Genomic DNA, 16,761 nt, shown 5'->3' on the forward strand with positions numbered 1-16,761 from the left:
ATGCAGTTTAATTTGGACGAAATTAAGTTTTTGCAGCTGGTGTATTAAGTAAAGTTGGGGGGAGACTGAAGACTGGGGGGAAAGGGGAGGGAAGGAGACATGACTGCCCCCCGTGCGCCAAGGAAAAGAGAGAAAAAGGTATCAAGCAAGTGAGCCCGGTATAGATCACCATCAGGAATTGGCAATAGAGAGCACGTTGTCACTGGTCCGATTTGCCGTCATTCATGGGACAGAGGTTACATCCAAGATAAGTTAATGATCAGGGCAGTCTTCAAGTGAGTGGTTGCTGCCAGTCAATTTCGATGGCAGAATACATTCCAATTCCCAGCTCTCTTACGTTCTGGGTAGGGTTTTTTGCCTCTGGAATAGGTCATTTGGAAAGGTGATGAAGGCTGTGTATTCTTCTGCTGTGTCAAGCAGGTGGTGCCCCATATTCATGGGGATGTAGTGAGTTCTCGTCATAAGAGAGCGCCTAAGGTCCTCGTAAATGTCACAGTGGTAGAGGAGATTCTCCGAGGTCTCTGGGGAGCCACAATGGCAGTTTGGGTCTTCCACAGTCCTAAACCCGGCCAGTTTAGCTTTGAAAGACCCGTGCCCCGTGAGAAGAAGGTGCCGTGGAGTCCAGGTGAGAACCATGTGGGTAGCTCAGGATAGATTCTTGAGATTTCAGGGATGAATTTCTTGGTGATGGATTCCTTTGTTAAAAAGATGAAGGGTGAGTCGTGCTTTTTCCACTCTGACACTATTTGCAGGGTCGGTGGTGAAGTCAATGCAGGTAAGTGATCTGCCCTTAGAGAGATAATGTAGTAATCCACACTTTACCTCTAGGTCCAGGGGTAGTGCACCAGCCAGCACCTGCAAGGCATGTGTGCTGACCATGCAGCAAGTTCTAGTGATGGAAAGTAGGATGGTGTGCTGGATTGATTCTAATTTTCTTGTATTTACTGCAGTTGTCATTTTGGGAAACCAAGCTCCTGCTGCATAAGTGATGCATCAGTACAAATACTGCTTTGTAGTAAAGGATTAGTGTTTGCCATTTCAAGCCCCAGTCTTGCCGAAAAACTCTGTTAACCATGGCACTATATTTTCTTATTTTTTGGTGCAGATGAATCAGATGCAGGGTGAATGATAAGTTTCTGTCTAGAATTACTCCCAGGTATTTCAGCTCTGTGGATAGTTTTGTGGTTGTTTGTTGAATTTTAATTAGTGGAGGTCTAGTGACTTGCAGTGTTCCCTTCAGTAAAATTGAGTTGGTCTTGTCTGGTGAAATCTGCAGGTGGTGCTGTTCAACCCAAAGTTAGAGAGTTATAAGGGCTTTGTTTGCTGCGTCTTCTAGTTGTCTGTGGAAGTTGGCCACCAGGGTAAGAATCAGATCATCAGCATATGCCTGGGTGGAGATGTCTCACAGATTGGTGTGCAGAAATTAATATAAATTTTAGGAAAAGTATAAAAACATTGAAATGAAAATATGTTTAGATATTTAGTATAGGAAATATACTTGATTAGATTACTGCCATGGATAAAGCAATGGTTGAATGGCAGAAGACATAGGGTATTTGTAAATGGGCACTGCTCTTCTTGGACTAATGTTATTAGCCAAGTTCCTCAGGGTTTAGTGCTGGGCCTTACTTTTTACTGTGTTTATTCACAATATTGATGAAGGCATATGAAGCTTATTATCTAGGTTTGCAGCTGATATAAGTGTTAACAGGTTGGTTTATGACAGGAATCAAGTACACTACTGCATCAAGAAAGAAAAATTAGAGAGATGGTCCAAGAATGGCAATTTAAGTTATATATTGACAATCATGAGATGCTTCATATGGGGAGCAGTAATACCACAGTACCTCGAATATGTACCACACTCAAGGGTAGTGGAGAATGAAAAAGTTCTTGGGGGTAATTGTGCAGTCATATATGAAGTTGGAAAGTCAGTGGGAGGAGAGGCTGGAGAGGTATTCAAATAAAAACAACAGATCAAGTGGGTAAGTTCCTCTAATATTATCATAATTTATCACATTTAGTCCCATTGATGCATGCTGGTAAGTTTGTTTCAAGTTTTCTGCTTTTGTACATGTTAATCATTCAGACCAGTTGTTTCTGTTCCAGTGTTTTTGCTGTTCGGAAAAGTTTCAAAGCAGGGAAATCTGTCTTGAATACAGGTATGACAAAGGTGATTATCAGCTCTTGGAGTTGATAGGTGTATATTTTCTTCCACATTTCACACTCTTCTACTGCAAGCCTCTCTCATTTATTATTATTATTATTAGCCATATGGTACAAGGAAGCCTGAGGCTTATGCTGCACCAGCCAAAAAAAAAAAAAAAAAATTCCCCGAGTTACCCTGAGAGAGAGAGAGAGAAGTAGAAAGGAATCACCAAGAAAGAGAAGAATGATGATATCCAGCTCAGGACCCTGGGTTTGCCAAGCCCATACTCACCAGATGTGAGCCCCTTGGGTAAGATGTGTGCCATTTCATTTAATTTCTGCCTAGTTATTGCTTTTTTCAGCGTATGTTTTTCCACACTCCTTTAGAGCTTTAATTTTAGGAGTCTTCCTAAGAGCAATATAATTTTTTTTTTCTTTACCACCTTCACTACTGTTAAAAAGTTGTATCACCAACAAAATAATAAATTCATAGAAACAGAACAGATTCCCAGTAAAGGCTCAGAACACACTGCCTTCAACTGCATACAATTTGCCTCAAACTACATCTGTAGAGAATTAATTGTGTGGAATGTAACTAATGCCCAACTGTAGTGGCAAACCTTCCTCTGAAAGTTCTGTCAAATAAATTGCCTCATGAAAGTGATTCTTACACTACTTCTATTTAAATGAGCAGCAGTCTGGAAAGCAAGGTGCTGAGGATTTCAAGTGCTGCTGGGAGTCATTATGGAAAAAATAAATACATGGGTTGTTTTAGGGTAACTAAGAGTAAGAATAGCTGCATGTATACTTCCATGTACACCAATGCTAGGAGTATAGTAAATAAATTTTCTGAATTTGCTATGCTGGTAAAGACATGAAAGGCTGATGTTGTTGGGATATCAGAGACATGGTGTTACACAGAGATAAGGAATGCAGAATTGGAATTTGGGGAGTACAATGTGTACAGAAAGGATAGAAGGGGAGGTGGGGTGATGTTGTTAGTTAAGAAACACACAAAATCTAAGGAAGTGCATCCAGTTGACACGGGAGGATAGTGCAATGTTGAGTCAGTTTGGTGTGACAGGCACTGGGAAAAACAATTGAATGTAGGAGTGTGTTATAGGCTTAATGACTCTGAGTACAACAAACAACTGTATAGAGAAATAGAGTGGGCTAGAAAATCATAGATTATCTTATAATGAGAGATTTTAACTTCCCAGGTGCTCACAAGGAACTTGTCAGTGGGTCACTCGCCTACTAATAAGTCATTTGTGGATTTATTGAATGATTGTTTTCTACAGCAGCATGTTTGAGAGGCAATCCAAGGGAATAATATTCTTGATCTGATTATCAGCAGTGATTCTTCATGCATTAAGAAAATGCAGATAAAGGAACCATTAGGTGGCAGTGATCACAGTGTACTGATGTGGGATTTACTTAAAGATAAAGGGAAGGGAAGGGTTTTGCTTTCATAATGGTGACTACTGTGTCTCAGATATTTTTTAAAATTTTATACAGTGGGACCAACTGATGATGTTACCAACAGCAAATTCTAAATGGGAAGCATTCAAGGAATTAATCTTGGAAGCTACTGGGCTTTTCATACCAACTAAGAAATGCTGTTCGAGACCTAAATAGATGTTAGATGACCTAATTGAGACTCATGACAGAAGAAAAATGCATGGGACACATAAATAATCAAGAGACACAGATGCCTATGGTAAATATAAGATAGTCTGTAATCAAGTTACAAAGGGCATTAGGGAAGCAAAGGCAGATTATGAGAAATCTTTGGCAAGCAGTACAAGGAAAAACAGTAAAGACTCTTTTACTTATGTAAACTCTAGAAGGAAGGGGATGAATCAGATTGATCCACTCTATGTCGACGGTTTGAGTGTTCAACCTGCTGAAGTAGCTGACAAACTGAATGAGTATTGTGCATCTACATTTACAAATGAGGAGGTCTGTAGGGAAGTGGAGGCCAGAAGCTTATCAAACTCTGGCAGGGAGCTAAATGATTTTGTAATAACTGAAAGTAAAGTGGAGGAGAAATTGTTGAAAGTGAACATAAGAAAAATCACGTGTGGTGGATGGGATCTATCCTGTTATATTAAAGGAAGCAGCAAAGTAAGTAAGCAAACCCTTAGCTATAATTATGAAAGCTTCTTTAGGGAGGTCCCCATGGACTGGAGATGTGAAAATGTGTCCCCAATTCACAAAGGGGGATCAAAGGGTGACACGAGTAATTACAGACATGTTAGTCTAACTTCTGTTCCAGGAAAACAATGAAGTCATTGGTTGAGCAATTGATGCAGGATCATCTAGACAAGACTGCAGTTATAGTTCCGACACAGCATGGGTTTTTTAAGAGGAAGTCTTGTCTAACAAATTTGATTCAATAGTGTGATGTGTTCACAATAGAACTGGATGCAAAATTAATTTTGATATCATATATTTGGATTTTCGGAAAGCTTTTGATACTGTGTCACATGGAAGACTACTGTACAAATTGGAGCAGTATGGCATTGAGGTGAAGTTGCTACAATAGATAAAAGGATGGTTGAGTGTGAGAAGACAGAGAATGGTTATCAATGGTCATTGCTGTTCATGGACTAATGTTATTAGTGGAGTCCCACAGGATTCAGTATTGGGTCCTTTGTTGTTTACAGTATTTATCAATGATATTGATGAAGGTATATCTGGGTTAAAGTCTAAGTGTGCAGACGATACGATGGTTGGCATAGTTGTTAATGACAGTAATGATAGTACACTACTGCAACAGAATCTGGAAAAGTTGAGCAGATGGGCTGAGAGGTGGAAACTTTCTGAAGTTACATTGACAAATGTAAAGTACTGTATGTGGGTAGCAGTAGCCCCAGAGCAACGTATCAACTGGGTGGTACTACACTCAGGGTAGTGGAGAATGAAAAGGACTTGTGGGTAATTGTGCAGTCAGATATAAAGTTTTCTGAGCAGTGCAGACAAGCTCCAAGAGTAGCTCATGGTGTCTTGTCAATGATATACAGGAATTCAGCTAGCAGGGATAAGGGGTTGATTGTTCCCTTGTATAAGGCAATTGTCAGGCCACACCTTGAGTACTACATACAGGTCTGGAGGCCTCATTTTAGCATTAGCATTAGTAGAGGCATATGATGCAAGAAAGCAAGCTTATGCAGCATCAGCCAGAAAAAAAAAAACAAAAAACTTCCACTTCATCCCTCTGTTCGTTCGAAATACCTGTCCAGCTGAGCCTTAAATTTATTTAGGCTATCAACTTCCACAACAAGGGATGGAAGTCTGTTCCACCAACCAACTACCTGCTGGCTAAAGGCAAATTTCCGGACGTCTATCCTACATCTGTCTTTCCTCAATTTGAATTTATGTCCTATCAGGTGATTATTCTGAGCAAGAGGCAGAATCCCATCAGCATTGAGCATGCTCAAACTATTCAAGGCTTTATACACCTCTATCAGATCACCTTGCCGGTGCCTAGTCTCCGGACACTGTAATTTGCAAAACTTAAGCCTTTCTTTGTAAGAGCAACCCTTTCTTCCATTCACTAACCTTGTTGCCCTTCTCTGTACTCGTTCCAGCAGCTCTACATCCTTCTTGAAATGAGGCCTCCAGACCTGTATACAGTACTCAAGGTATGGCCTGACCATTGCCTTATACAAGGGAATAATCACCTCCTTATCCCTGCTAGAAAAATTCCTGTATATCATTGATAAGACACCATGAGCTACTCTTGCAGCCCATCTGCACTGCTCAGAGAACTTCATATCTGCCTGCACAATTACCCCCAGGTCCTTTTCATTCTCTACCACTGTCAGTGTAGTACCACAGAGTTGATACGTTGCTCTGAGGTTGCTGTTTCCCATATGTAGTACTTTACATTTGTCAATGTTAAACTTCATTCGTCATTTCACTTTACATTTGTCAATGTTAAACTTAGGATCAAGTATAGAGAAGGGCAACGAGATTGATGAGTGGAACAAAGAGTTAGTGTTACCAAGAAAGGCTTAAGTTCTGTAAATTGCAGCTTCTGGAAACTAGGAACCTCTGAGGTGATCTAATTGAGATGTAAAAGGCCTTGAATAGTTTGATCAAGCTCACTGCTAATGGGATTTTATCTCTTGCTCAGATCACTCACCTGATGGGACATGAATTCAAATTGAGGAAAGACAATTGTACAAAAGATGTGTGGAAATTTGCCTCTAGCCAGCTGGTGGTTGATAGTTGGGACAAACTTCCATCTGTCGTAGTGGAGGTCAACAACTTAAATAAGTTCAAACAAAAAAAAAAGTTCAAAAAAACAAGGCAAAACTAGACAAACTTTTGGAGTGAATGGATGGGTGAAATGGGAAGGTTTTTTTTTAATTTGGCTGATGCTATATAAGCTTGCTTTCTTGCATCATATGCCTCTACTAATGCTAATGCTAATAAAACAATGGAAGGCTAAATATTGAATGCAAATTTGTAGTCCCCATTTTAGGTAAATAAGTTTTAGTCCTCATTTTAGGTAAGACAACTTAAGTAAGTTCAAAGCAGAACTAGATAACTAGGGGGGAAGAACATAAAGGTATCTAGGGTAGTAGGGCCCACAGGGTGAAGTGTTGGGATGAACAGTGACCTGTGGCTACAAGATAGGGGATTTAAAGTGATATAGCCAGGATGCTCCAAGTGAGTGGTTTATTGGTCAGGAGACCCCCCACACTGGTCAGCCAGCTGAAACCAGTGTCAGCATTCCATGGCTTGCCCACCTGGAATTAGCGGCCAGGTAGCCTAAATGAATTGTAAGTTAATGAGAGTGTGCACAATAACAGCATATCAGCACTGTAAAATTCTAGCCATTAAACCTACCCAACCAAATGGCCACATACTGAGAAGTCATGATGGTCAACTGCTTATTATATGTCTGTTGTCAGTGAGCAGTTTAAGCTACATGTCGTTGCTGGCTCTAGGCAAGCATGCCACCCACATTCTACATATAAGCACCCCAAGAACTTTTTTTATTTATTTATTATTTATTTTTTTATAGTTTTCATAGAGAAAATAAAGCTGCCACCTGTTAGGTGCTGCACCATCGTTTTTCTAACTGTTTCCTTGAAGGGTAATGTGGGACTTGATAAAAAGCAGGATAATAGTGAAGTTTAAAATTGTGTGTTTGTCTCAAGTCCAAGGTTACTGCATCCCACAAGTTAAATAAACATCTACAGTTTCCTACACTTCTTTGCAGAAATATTTGTTAATGCCTTCATATTAAATAAAGATAAATAATGGAAAATGAAACATGATTTTCAGTCAAGATGGATGCTAGTCTACAGGAAGTGAAAGATATACATCTCTGATTTAGCAAGTTGTAAATTCACCTCTGATTTGTATCATGATTGCTGAGTTAAGAGAATCAGTTTCATTTTGAATAACAAAATTATTTTTTATTCACACAGATAAAATAAACACTTATTCATTATTTTGATTAAATCTGCCCAACACTGCTATGATCTCACGTACCCTCCTTGAAAGACTATCCCAGTAGAAACACTTGGAATTACAACCTCACAAATAGCCCCAAAAGAAGAAAAGACAAATCTCAGAAAAAACAAAACTCAACCATATCTGGTTGATCATCACACTTAAAACCACATGAGATGGACAGATTATCGCAACTGTTAACCCTAACATTAACCCCTGACTCACAACAAGTTTTAATACTAATTTCTCTCTGCCTGACCATCATTGTTTAAGTATATATTATTAAGATGGAGATATATTTTTTTTGAGGCTCTGTAGCTCCTTTATGTGAACTTGCCTAAAAATGTGGAATATGTACGGAGAATTTCTCCCCCCAATGATGGATATTTTCATGAAGGTTTTTGAAGATAAGTGCACATCCTCAAACCCAGTTATATGCATTATATATACAGATGATATATTTCTAACATGAAGAGGAATTAAAATATTTATTAATCATATGAATAATATAAATAGCATCTAGTTTAAGGCTAAAATGGAAGTGGCAGCTTACCATTTTTTGATGTGCAAGTTATTATTATTATTATTATTATTAATATCCATATGATGCAAGGAAGCCTGAGGCTTATGCTGCACCAGGAAAAAAAAAGTTCTCGAGTAACCCTGAGAGAGAGAGAGAGAGAGAGAGAGAGAGAGAGAGAGAGAGAGAGAGAGAGAGAGAGAGAGAGAGAGAGAGAGAGTCAAAAGTAGAAGGGAATCACCAGGAAAGAGAAGAATGATGATATCCAGCTCAGGACCCTGGGTGTGCCAAGCCCATACTCACCAGATGTGAGCCCCCGGGGTAAGTTAATAAACAACAGAACAAGGTCACTGTCAAGTATATAGGAAAAAACAGATTCTGGTAGATATATATATTTTGTCACTCCTTAAATATAATAAGTTGACTAATGTACACGGTGTGTTAGATTTTTAATTCTTAAATTAATTGGATTTCTTCTTTTTCTCTGATTAATAGAAGTGAAAAGTGGCTAATTATCTTGTTACTAATTAATTACTGATTGATTAACTAATAATATAAAAGTAAATATTTTCAGTCACATCACTGCAACAAACATAAAGAAATAACTATTGCCAGATTTCTATTGGGCCAATTTTAATGGAACTTGGGATGGTTTGAAAAATCTTTTTAAAAGATGGAAAGTTGAATTATTACATGTAGTTGGATGGACAGACAGACAGACAGACAGGGTGAAGATAATAATAAAAAGTTTAACATGTCTGGCCTTTAATATATGTGATCTAAGTATGTTTAAAGATGAAATATATAATATTGCTAAATTACTTTTTATGATTAACATTTTCCCATTGTATGGGGAAAAACATAATTCAGCTAATGTAAGATCTGGTAGACAAAATGATACTAATTCAAAAGAGCAACCAAGATTCTGTATATAAAGGTATTAGAAAGAATATTCAAAAAATATGGTTTTGATGTAGTCCTTTAAATCTATAAATAAAATGGGAACCATTCTTAGAGAACTGCCACTGCACACATACACGGAAGACATCGTGTAGAAAAATATGTGAGTGTAGCAAGTTGTAGGAGAATTAGGCAGGCAACTAGAACAGAACAGCATTTAAAATACACAGAAAGGGGAAACACAAAAAAGTCCGAACCAGCAGGACATATATGAGTGCAAAGCAAGGTTTAAAAAAAAAAAAAAAACGATTTTATGCAGAAGGAAATTGAATAAAAGAAAAATTAAAGAGGCAATTTACATAAGAAACTTCAGCAATAGGACACTAGGCAGTAATTTACAAAATTTATAAGTCAACATTTTTGGAAATAAAGTATAACCTATACAGAATTGTACATTCATTATCATGTGCGATAGACATGATAAATGTGCACTAGTAGTAGAGGATGTGATGCAAGAAAGCAAGCTTATGTAGCATCAACCAAAAAAAAAAAAAAAAATTCACACATCCATTCCCTCTAAAATTTGGTCCACTTCCTCCTTGAATTTATTTACTCTATCACTTCCACAATAACAGATGGAAGTTTGTTTCAGCAGTCAACTACCTGCTGGCTAAAGGCAAATTTCTGCACATCAATTCTACAACTGTTTTTAGTCAATTTGAATTAATGCCACCTCAGGTTCGTAATCTGTGCAAGACAAAGAGTTCTATCAGAATTGAGCCTGCTCAGCCCATTCAAGACTTTATGCGCCTCAATCAGATCACCTTGCAGGTGCCTAGTATCCGGACTCTGCAATTTGCAGGACTTAAGCCTTTCTTGGTAAGAGGACCCCTTTGTTCCCCCCACCAATTTTGTTGACCTTTTCTGTACTTGGCCAAGCAACTCTATATTCTTCCTAAAATGAGGCCTCCAGACCTGTATGCAGTACTTAAGGTATGGCCTGACCATTGCCTTATACAAAGTGATAATCACCTTCTTTTCCCTACTGGCAAAATTCCTATATATATATATCGCTGACAGTACCCCATGACCTGCTCTGGCAGCCTGTCTGCCCTACTCAGAAAACTTTATATCTGACTGCACAATTACTCCCATGTCTTTTTCATTTTCTACCTCCTTAAGTCTAGTACCACACAGTTGGTATGTTTCTATGGGTTTCTCCAAATATGCACTACTTTGCATTTGTTAAACTTTAGTTGGCATTTCTCAGCCCATCTGCCTAACTTTTCTAGATCCTGTTGCAGTAGCACACTGTCATTAACAACCCTTCCAACCTTTGTATCATCTGCAAACTTGGACATTAAGCCTGATATACCTTCATCAGTATTATTGATAAATATACAAAACAACAGTGGACCAACACTGAACCCTGGGGGAACTCCGCTAATAGTCCACGAAGAGCAGTGTCCATTGATTACCATTCTCTGTCTTCTCCCAATCAACCACCCTTTTATCCATTGTAGCAACTTGCCCTTAATACCATACTGCTCCAATTTGTACAGTACTCTTCCATGTGCAACAGTATCAAAAGCTTTCTTTAAATCCAAGTATATGATATCAAATTTATTTTTTGCATCCAGTTCCTTTGTAACCACATCATAGTATCCAGTCAAATTTGTCAGACAAGACTTTTCATTAATAAACCTATGCTGTGTCTCAGTGGTGAGCTATAGTAGGCTCATGAGAGCTCATTGTTATTTATTTATTTTTTGTTTTTTTTCAAAATTTTGCGAGCCATTGTTGAAATGATAATTTATTTTACAAATGAACTCCTGAATTCAATTATTGAGTATTCAGAGCCGGAACTACAGTGGGGCGAGCAAGTCCCCATCCCCAGATTTTAATGGCGCAGTCGACCAGTTATGTATTTCAAAATTGCTTCATTTTTGATTTAATTACAATTGGACCTCTGTTTAACGAACTTCTTTATAGCGAACATTTTTGAATTTTGGTAATTACATTTAAAAAAGTTTCTGTAGAACGAAGAAAATTTCGATATAAATGAACGGATTATTAGAGTCTTAACTTTATATGCATTGTTCCAACTTCTGGCCTTTAGGCAGTTTAGCCATTTAGAAAGCTCGAATTAAAAAAGGTTAAAGGGATTAGTGGTGCCCATAAAACCTATGCAGCTACCTATCTCACATACCGAGAAGTTGCACTAGTCAACTGCTTTTCAGAAGATTCAGGTGTATTTCTGACACAGATAATAGCCTCTGGTCAACCTGTGTTGAGGTTCCCCTTTACTCTGGCAAGCAGTCATCTGCTTTTCGGAGAAGTGAGTGATCTATGCCTTTCACTAAATTTCTCCTGTCTATGTTTACATGGTCACAGTAGCTGAATATCTGAGTGATTTCAACATTTTGGGCAGTATTCAAAGAACTAGTGACACTAGCGACATTGAAGGGAGGGGGGAAATGAGGACAACAAAGATATTAAATAAACTTTCCAAAGATTAAACGTTGGCAGATTTTGATACTGCATCGAGGCTTTCACTGTGAAGAAAATGCTCCTAAATATAATGACATACAGGCAGTAATGAAAAAAAAAAAAAAAAAAAAACTGTATGCATTATATCACCAATCTCAAAAAAAAAACAGTACAATTTAAAGATGATTTGCTAAAGAGCTTGATTTAGAAATTATAAAGATTGGCCGTGTGTTTGGGTCTTGATGGACAGCTTGTAGCTTGTGGACGCAATTGCGGTTTGGAGGAATTATCCCACTTTGTGCAAACATTTTGAATCAGAAGTTAAATATTCAGGATTATTAAACTGACTGTTAAATCTGAATGTCTTAACGACTTAACATACTTAACATACTTAATGTCTTAACATACTGCAAGGCTGTCTTACTTTTCAGAAGTTTTGCAAAGTCGCAGCATCACTATAAAAGCAGATAAATTAATTATTTGAACTATCAACTCTGTGTAATCTCAAAAGTAAGAACACATTTAAAAAATTACCTCATGGCAAGTTATTAAACTGCATTGTTTTTTCCGTAAAGGATCAGTTATTATTGCAACAGAGTAATTTTAAATTAAAGAAAATAATGATGTCATTGATGATGAGGAATTGAAAGAAATTTTAAAGATTGCTAACTGGAAACATGGAATATTGAAGAACTGTCATCTCCATGGCAAGAGGGTGAAAAATTATTAAGAAATTAAGTTTTCTGATAAAATAAGAAATAAAAATTAATGATTTTAGATTTGTCGATGACAGTTTATCTTTAAAATCAAGTGAAATTCCCTTTTCAATTAAAAAAAGCCAGAAATATCCTTGAAACCATTGTGATTAGCAGTGCTGAAGCTGAGCAAGCTTTCAGCATAATGAATAATATTGTGACAATAAAAAGAACATCGCTGACAATTAAACACGTTGCAGATATGATGACCATAAATCTAAGTGGGAAACCATTGCTTCAATTTGATCTGGATTGTTTCGTCATATCTTTTCTTTGTACTCATTGCTCAGTCTTTGAGTACAGTAAAAGATCAACAACAAGTACTAATAAAGAAGTAATTCTATGTGGCAATTTTTAGAATAAATTTTGTAGTGAAACTTCTTTAGGCGCCCCAGGCAGTTTTCACATGGGAGTAACTTGTGTCCGTGGATTGACAAAATCGCAACAAAAATGCGACATGAAATGATTCATCACCCCCACCACTGTACCACTCCGTACCAGGCATGAGCGCCGTAGCATCCATATGTAGCAGCGATGCATGACACAATCAGTACCTCTACTGCGCGGCCACGGTGTAACTCACAAGTGTGTCTCGTTTACATTTTAAATCACTGTATCTCAGCTTCTAGCAGTCCAATTTTCAAATTTTAAAAACCAAAATATATCTTTCGTCTATCATATTTCATTATGATAGACGAAATATCATTATGATATTTCGTCTATCATTCTCTATCATATTTCATTAAAAATTTGATGGAACAAAATTTATAATTCACCATGCCGAAGATTAATAGTGAGCATTTTAAGGCACATTGATCATGTATACTTGCAATGTGACCATCGAAACCACCTCCATTGAGTACAAAGGAGAGCTCTCTAAAAACTTTGTAATAAACTTGTAAAGCAATTGTAACATTGAAATAATAAACATTTCAAAAGATTCTAAAGAAGTTTCACTTAATTTCCGCTATGTGCAGAAAACAATTGTGTGCGCACAATTTTTGTTTTTTTTTTTTTTTTCCTTAATAGTTGTGTAACAATTTTTTTATGTAATCTGTGATATTTGTGTTTATTTTCTAGAATAGTTTGTGTTTTATGCAATATATGTTTTTATATTGTAGAATATTTTGTGATAATTTTTGTTATTTGTGATAAGGAAAATATTTTGTGTTATTTTTTTATTTGCAATATTAAAATTTTATCGCAAAAAAAATGTATCCATTATATTTCCCTAGTTGTAAAAAAAAAAGAAGATAAAAAAGTGGTGCGTGTGCTCAACACACACAGTAGATGGTTTTATATGAAACATCCTTTGAATTTCTTTTAAGTACAGTAAACTCTCCATTTCACGGTTAATCCAAAAATACAGAAGTCCTCGACATATGTAATAGTAACGTAAGACGTTACTTCTTACTTCATCGAGTTTTGCGTAACTCGGGAATGACTAATAACATATTGCTACTATATTATTGTCAAATCTGAATTCAGCAAGATACATTTAATGTTTGACCATTTTCATACATTCTTATTAGTTTAATTTTCTGATTCAAATCGATCGCTTTCCTTTTCTTGGTAGATTTACTAGTACTACTGTCACTTATTCTATTAGTTGGTGCTGTGATAACAGTCAAAATGAAATTTTCTGTAATTAACTTCACAGGGTTAAGGCAAAAACTCACTATTATCACCCCGCACGAACTCACATTTTACTAAAGCACATTTCTGGAGGTCACTGCCATAAAAGAGAAACAGTTTGCACTTCCCAGTGTACTGGGCTTTTCTCTTCGTGCATCTAATTATAAACTGGTATTAAACTCTATCTTATTCTATTTGTGTTAATACCTATAGCTTAACTCCTTGATTAGACCGGGTTTCGAGCCCATGACCACCAAATATGGAGGATGCGGAAAGGTCAGGGAATGACCACCGCATATCTCCGGACAATATGGCCTTAGTTGTTAATGCTCCTAAAAACCAACCAATAACAACAACAATGTTATTATGTTGATGTGTGCACCCCCTTCACAGAAATCTTCAGTCATATAAAAAAAAAACCATTAATAAATTGTAAGAATCTTCTCTTCTTTCCTATTTTTTTGCTTGTTACTACGTATCTCACTTGTGCAATTTGTGCATACCATGATCGTCGTTATTGATTACTTATTATTATTTTTTTTTGTTTGTTTTAAATTTTACAATCCTGAAAAAAAAAAAAAAAAAAAAAATTGAGTGAAAAAAAAATTTACGTAAATGGGTAGTTGTGTAAGTCAGGGACTTACTATATCGAAAAATGTTCAGTAACCTACTTAAAAAATATGGTGATAGATAAAAAAATAAAAAAACTTACCACGCACTACTTGTGTATCCAATGCAATGCTTCTCTTTATTTTTTGTGATGTCGATTTTAAATCTAATAGCTTCCCCTTATTTTTTGCGATGTCGATTTTAAATCTAACTGCAGGAAGTATGACGACATTATATTCAAAAATTCTGAAAAGTTTTCATCAAAAATTCTGAGAACTCGAGATATTGTACCAGTCACAAAATGCGTCACGTGCTCTAATCACATTGCTAATGAGTGATCAGCACAGACTAGAGGTGTGAGTGTGGGAAGCATCTCTGGCAGAAGCTGCAGATGATGTCACTACATGACCCATCATATTTACTCAGTTGGTACCCCCAAGGATGTTTCACATCAAAAAGTCATCAAAACTGCGAGCCCATTGTTAAAATATTCACAGCTCACCACTGCTGTGTCTGAATTATTACTGCAGCTTTGTCTAGATGATCCTGCAATGCTTCTTTAACCAGTGACTCCATTATTTTACCCGGAACAGAAGTTAAACTGACAGGTCTGTAATTACTCGTGCCACCCTTCAATCCCCCTTTGTGAATGAGGATACATTTGCACATCTCCAGTCTGTGGGGACTTCCCCTGAGTCCAAGGATGTTCTCATAATTATGGCTAAGGGTTTGCTTACTTCCTCTGCCACTTCCTTTGATATAGCTGGATAGATTCCATCCATCCCAGGTGCCTTTCTTATGTTTAACTTCAACAATTTCTCATCCTTTTTGCTCTCAGTTATTATGAAATAATTAAGCTCCCTGTTAAGGGTTTAATAAGCTTGTGTTCTCCACTTCCTTACAGAATTCTTCGTATGTGAATGTAGTACGTTGCACTTTTCAAAAAATAAGGCCACTCAGTTTCTAGCACTAATGATGTTTTTATAATGAATGGCATGTAATGGAGATTCTTTGTAACTGTATTCAGTTATCTTGCATGTGATCAAGGAAGTAGTGTAGTTTCTGGAATGTTATGCTTTTGAATAAAGTACTTTTATCATAGAATATTTGTGTAATTAATTTAAAATCAGTTCTTAATCGGAACTTAATTTTAATATTATTGAAACTTGTGATAAAATTTTTATTTGATTAGTAAATTCTTAACTTTAAATATGTTTTATTTTATTCAGGTTCCTATAACAGTTTTATATGATGTCTCCAGGAGGAGTGAATCATCTTCAGAATTTTCTAAAGAAAGTGACACTTGTATAAAATATTTTGAGAAATGGACTGAACAGGATCAAATAGAATTTGTTGAGTTGATGCTATCAAAGATGTCTCATTACCAACATAGTCATGTTAGTATGTTTCTGAGACCCATGCTACAAAGAGATTTTGTATCACTTCTTCCAAGTATGCCTATTTTATTGTTTTTATTAATTGTTAAGTACTCAATATGATAAATTTTTAAAAATTTCATTGCATCCATATTAATAATAAATAAAAATAAATATCACTTTATTTGTAAGAAGTATATAGTATTTATAGATATTTGTGTTCTGTTACCAGTGAAATTAATAGGAATAAATTCCAATTATATAAAAAAGTAAACACAATGACAATCAAAATAGTATTGGTATTAGGTCAAATGATGAGGAAGTAAGAAGCTTGTTATGCATCAGTCCAAAAAAAAAAAAATCCTCAAGTCACTCACTATTTGCCCACTTCTAAAAAAGAAGCAGTTCAGTTTTGTCTTCAACCTTGTCAGACTCTTTACTTCAGCTACTTTGAGAGGTATCTTACTCCACTGTTTATCGATGACGTGCTACCCAAAGATAAATTTCCTAAAATCTAATCTTCTAGTTCTTAACAAAATTTTGTGTGATCCGTTATCCATTTCTCACTTGCCAATATCAGTCTCATAATTTTTCACCTGCCAACGAACTTTTAGTCTGTATATTACACCTAGATTTCTGCTATCCAAATGCAAAACCTTATGTTTAGCAAGTTTAAATGGAGTGTACTGAGAGTGGTAGGAGGTGGTTTACCGTAATCATCAATACAAGAGTTAGAAGAAAAGTAGAATGATAGCAGGTCAACTTTATCTTAAGCCTTTGCAACCATTATTATGTGGCTTGCAAAAGAAAAGTTAGCAATATACCCAGCATGTTTCATTTCAGATGCATTTAGCTT

At 36.4% G+C, this 16,761-nt stretch overlaps 1 protein-coding gene across 1 annotated transcript in view; it reads left to right on the forward strand.

Moving 5' to 3' along the window:
* The window catches only part of LOC150078435 (beta-TrCP-like), a 255,323-nt gene that overhangs the window by 18,644 nt on the left and 219,918 nt on the right, over positions 1 to 16,761 (forward strand). The window contains exon 2 of the mRNA XM_090384331.1: positions 15,759 to 15,981. Coding sequence (XP_090240457.1) covers positions 15,759 to 15,981 — 223 coding nt within the window. The remainder of the gene's footprint in view (positions 1 to 15,758; positions 15,982 to 16,761) is intronic.

This window comes from Mastigoproctus giganteus, chromosome 11 (assembly GCF_048544385.1).
Source record: "Mastigoproctus giganteus isolate SK-2022 chromosome 11, ASM4854438v1, whole genome shotgun sequence".
In the NCBI taxonomy this organism is placed as follows: Eukaryota; Metazoa; Arthropoda; class Arachnida; order Uropygi; family Thelyphonidae; genus Mastigoproctus; species Mastigoproctus giganteus.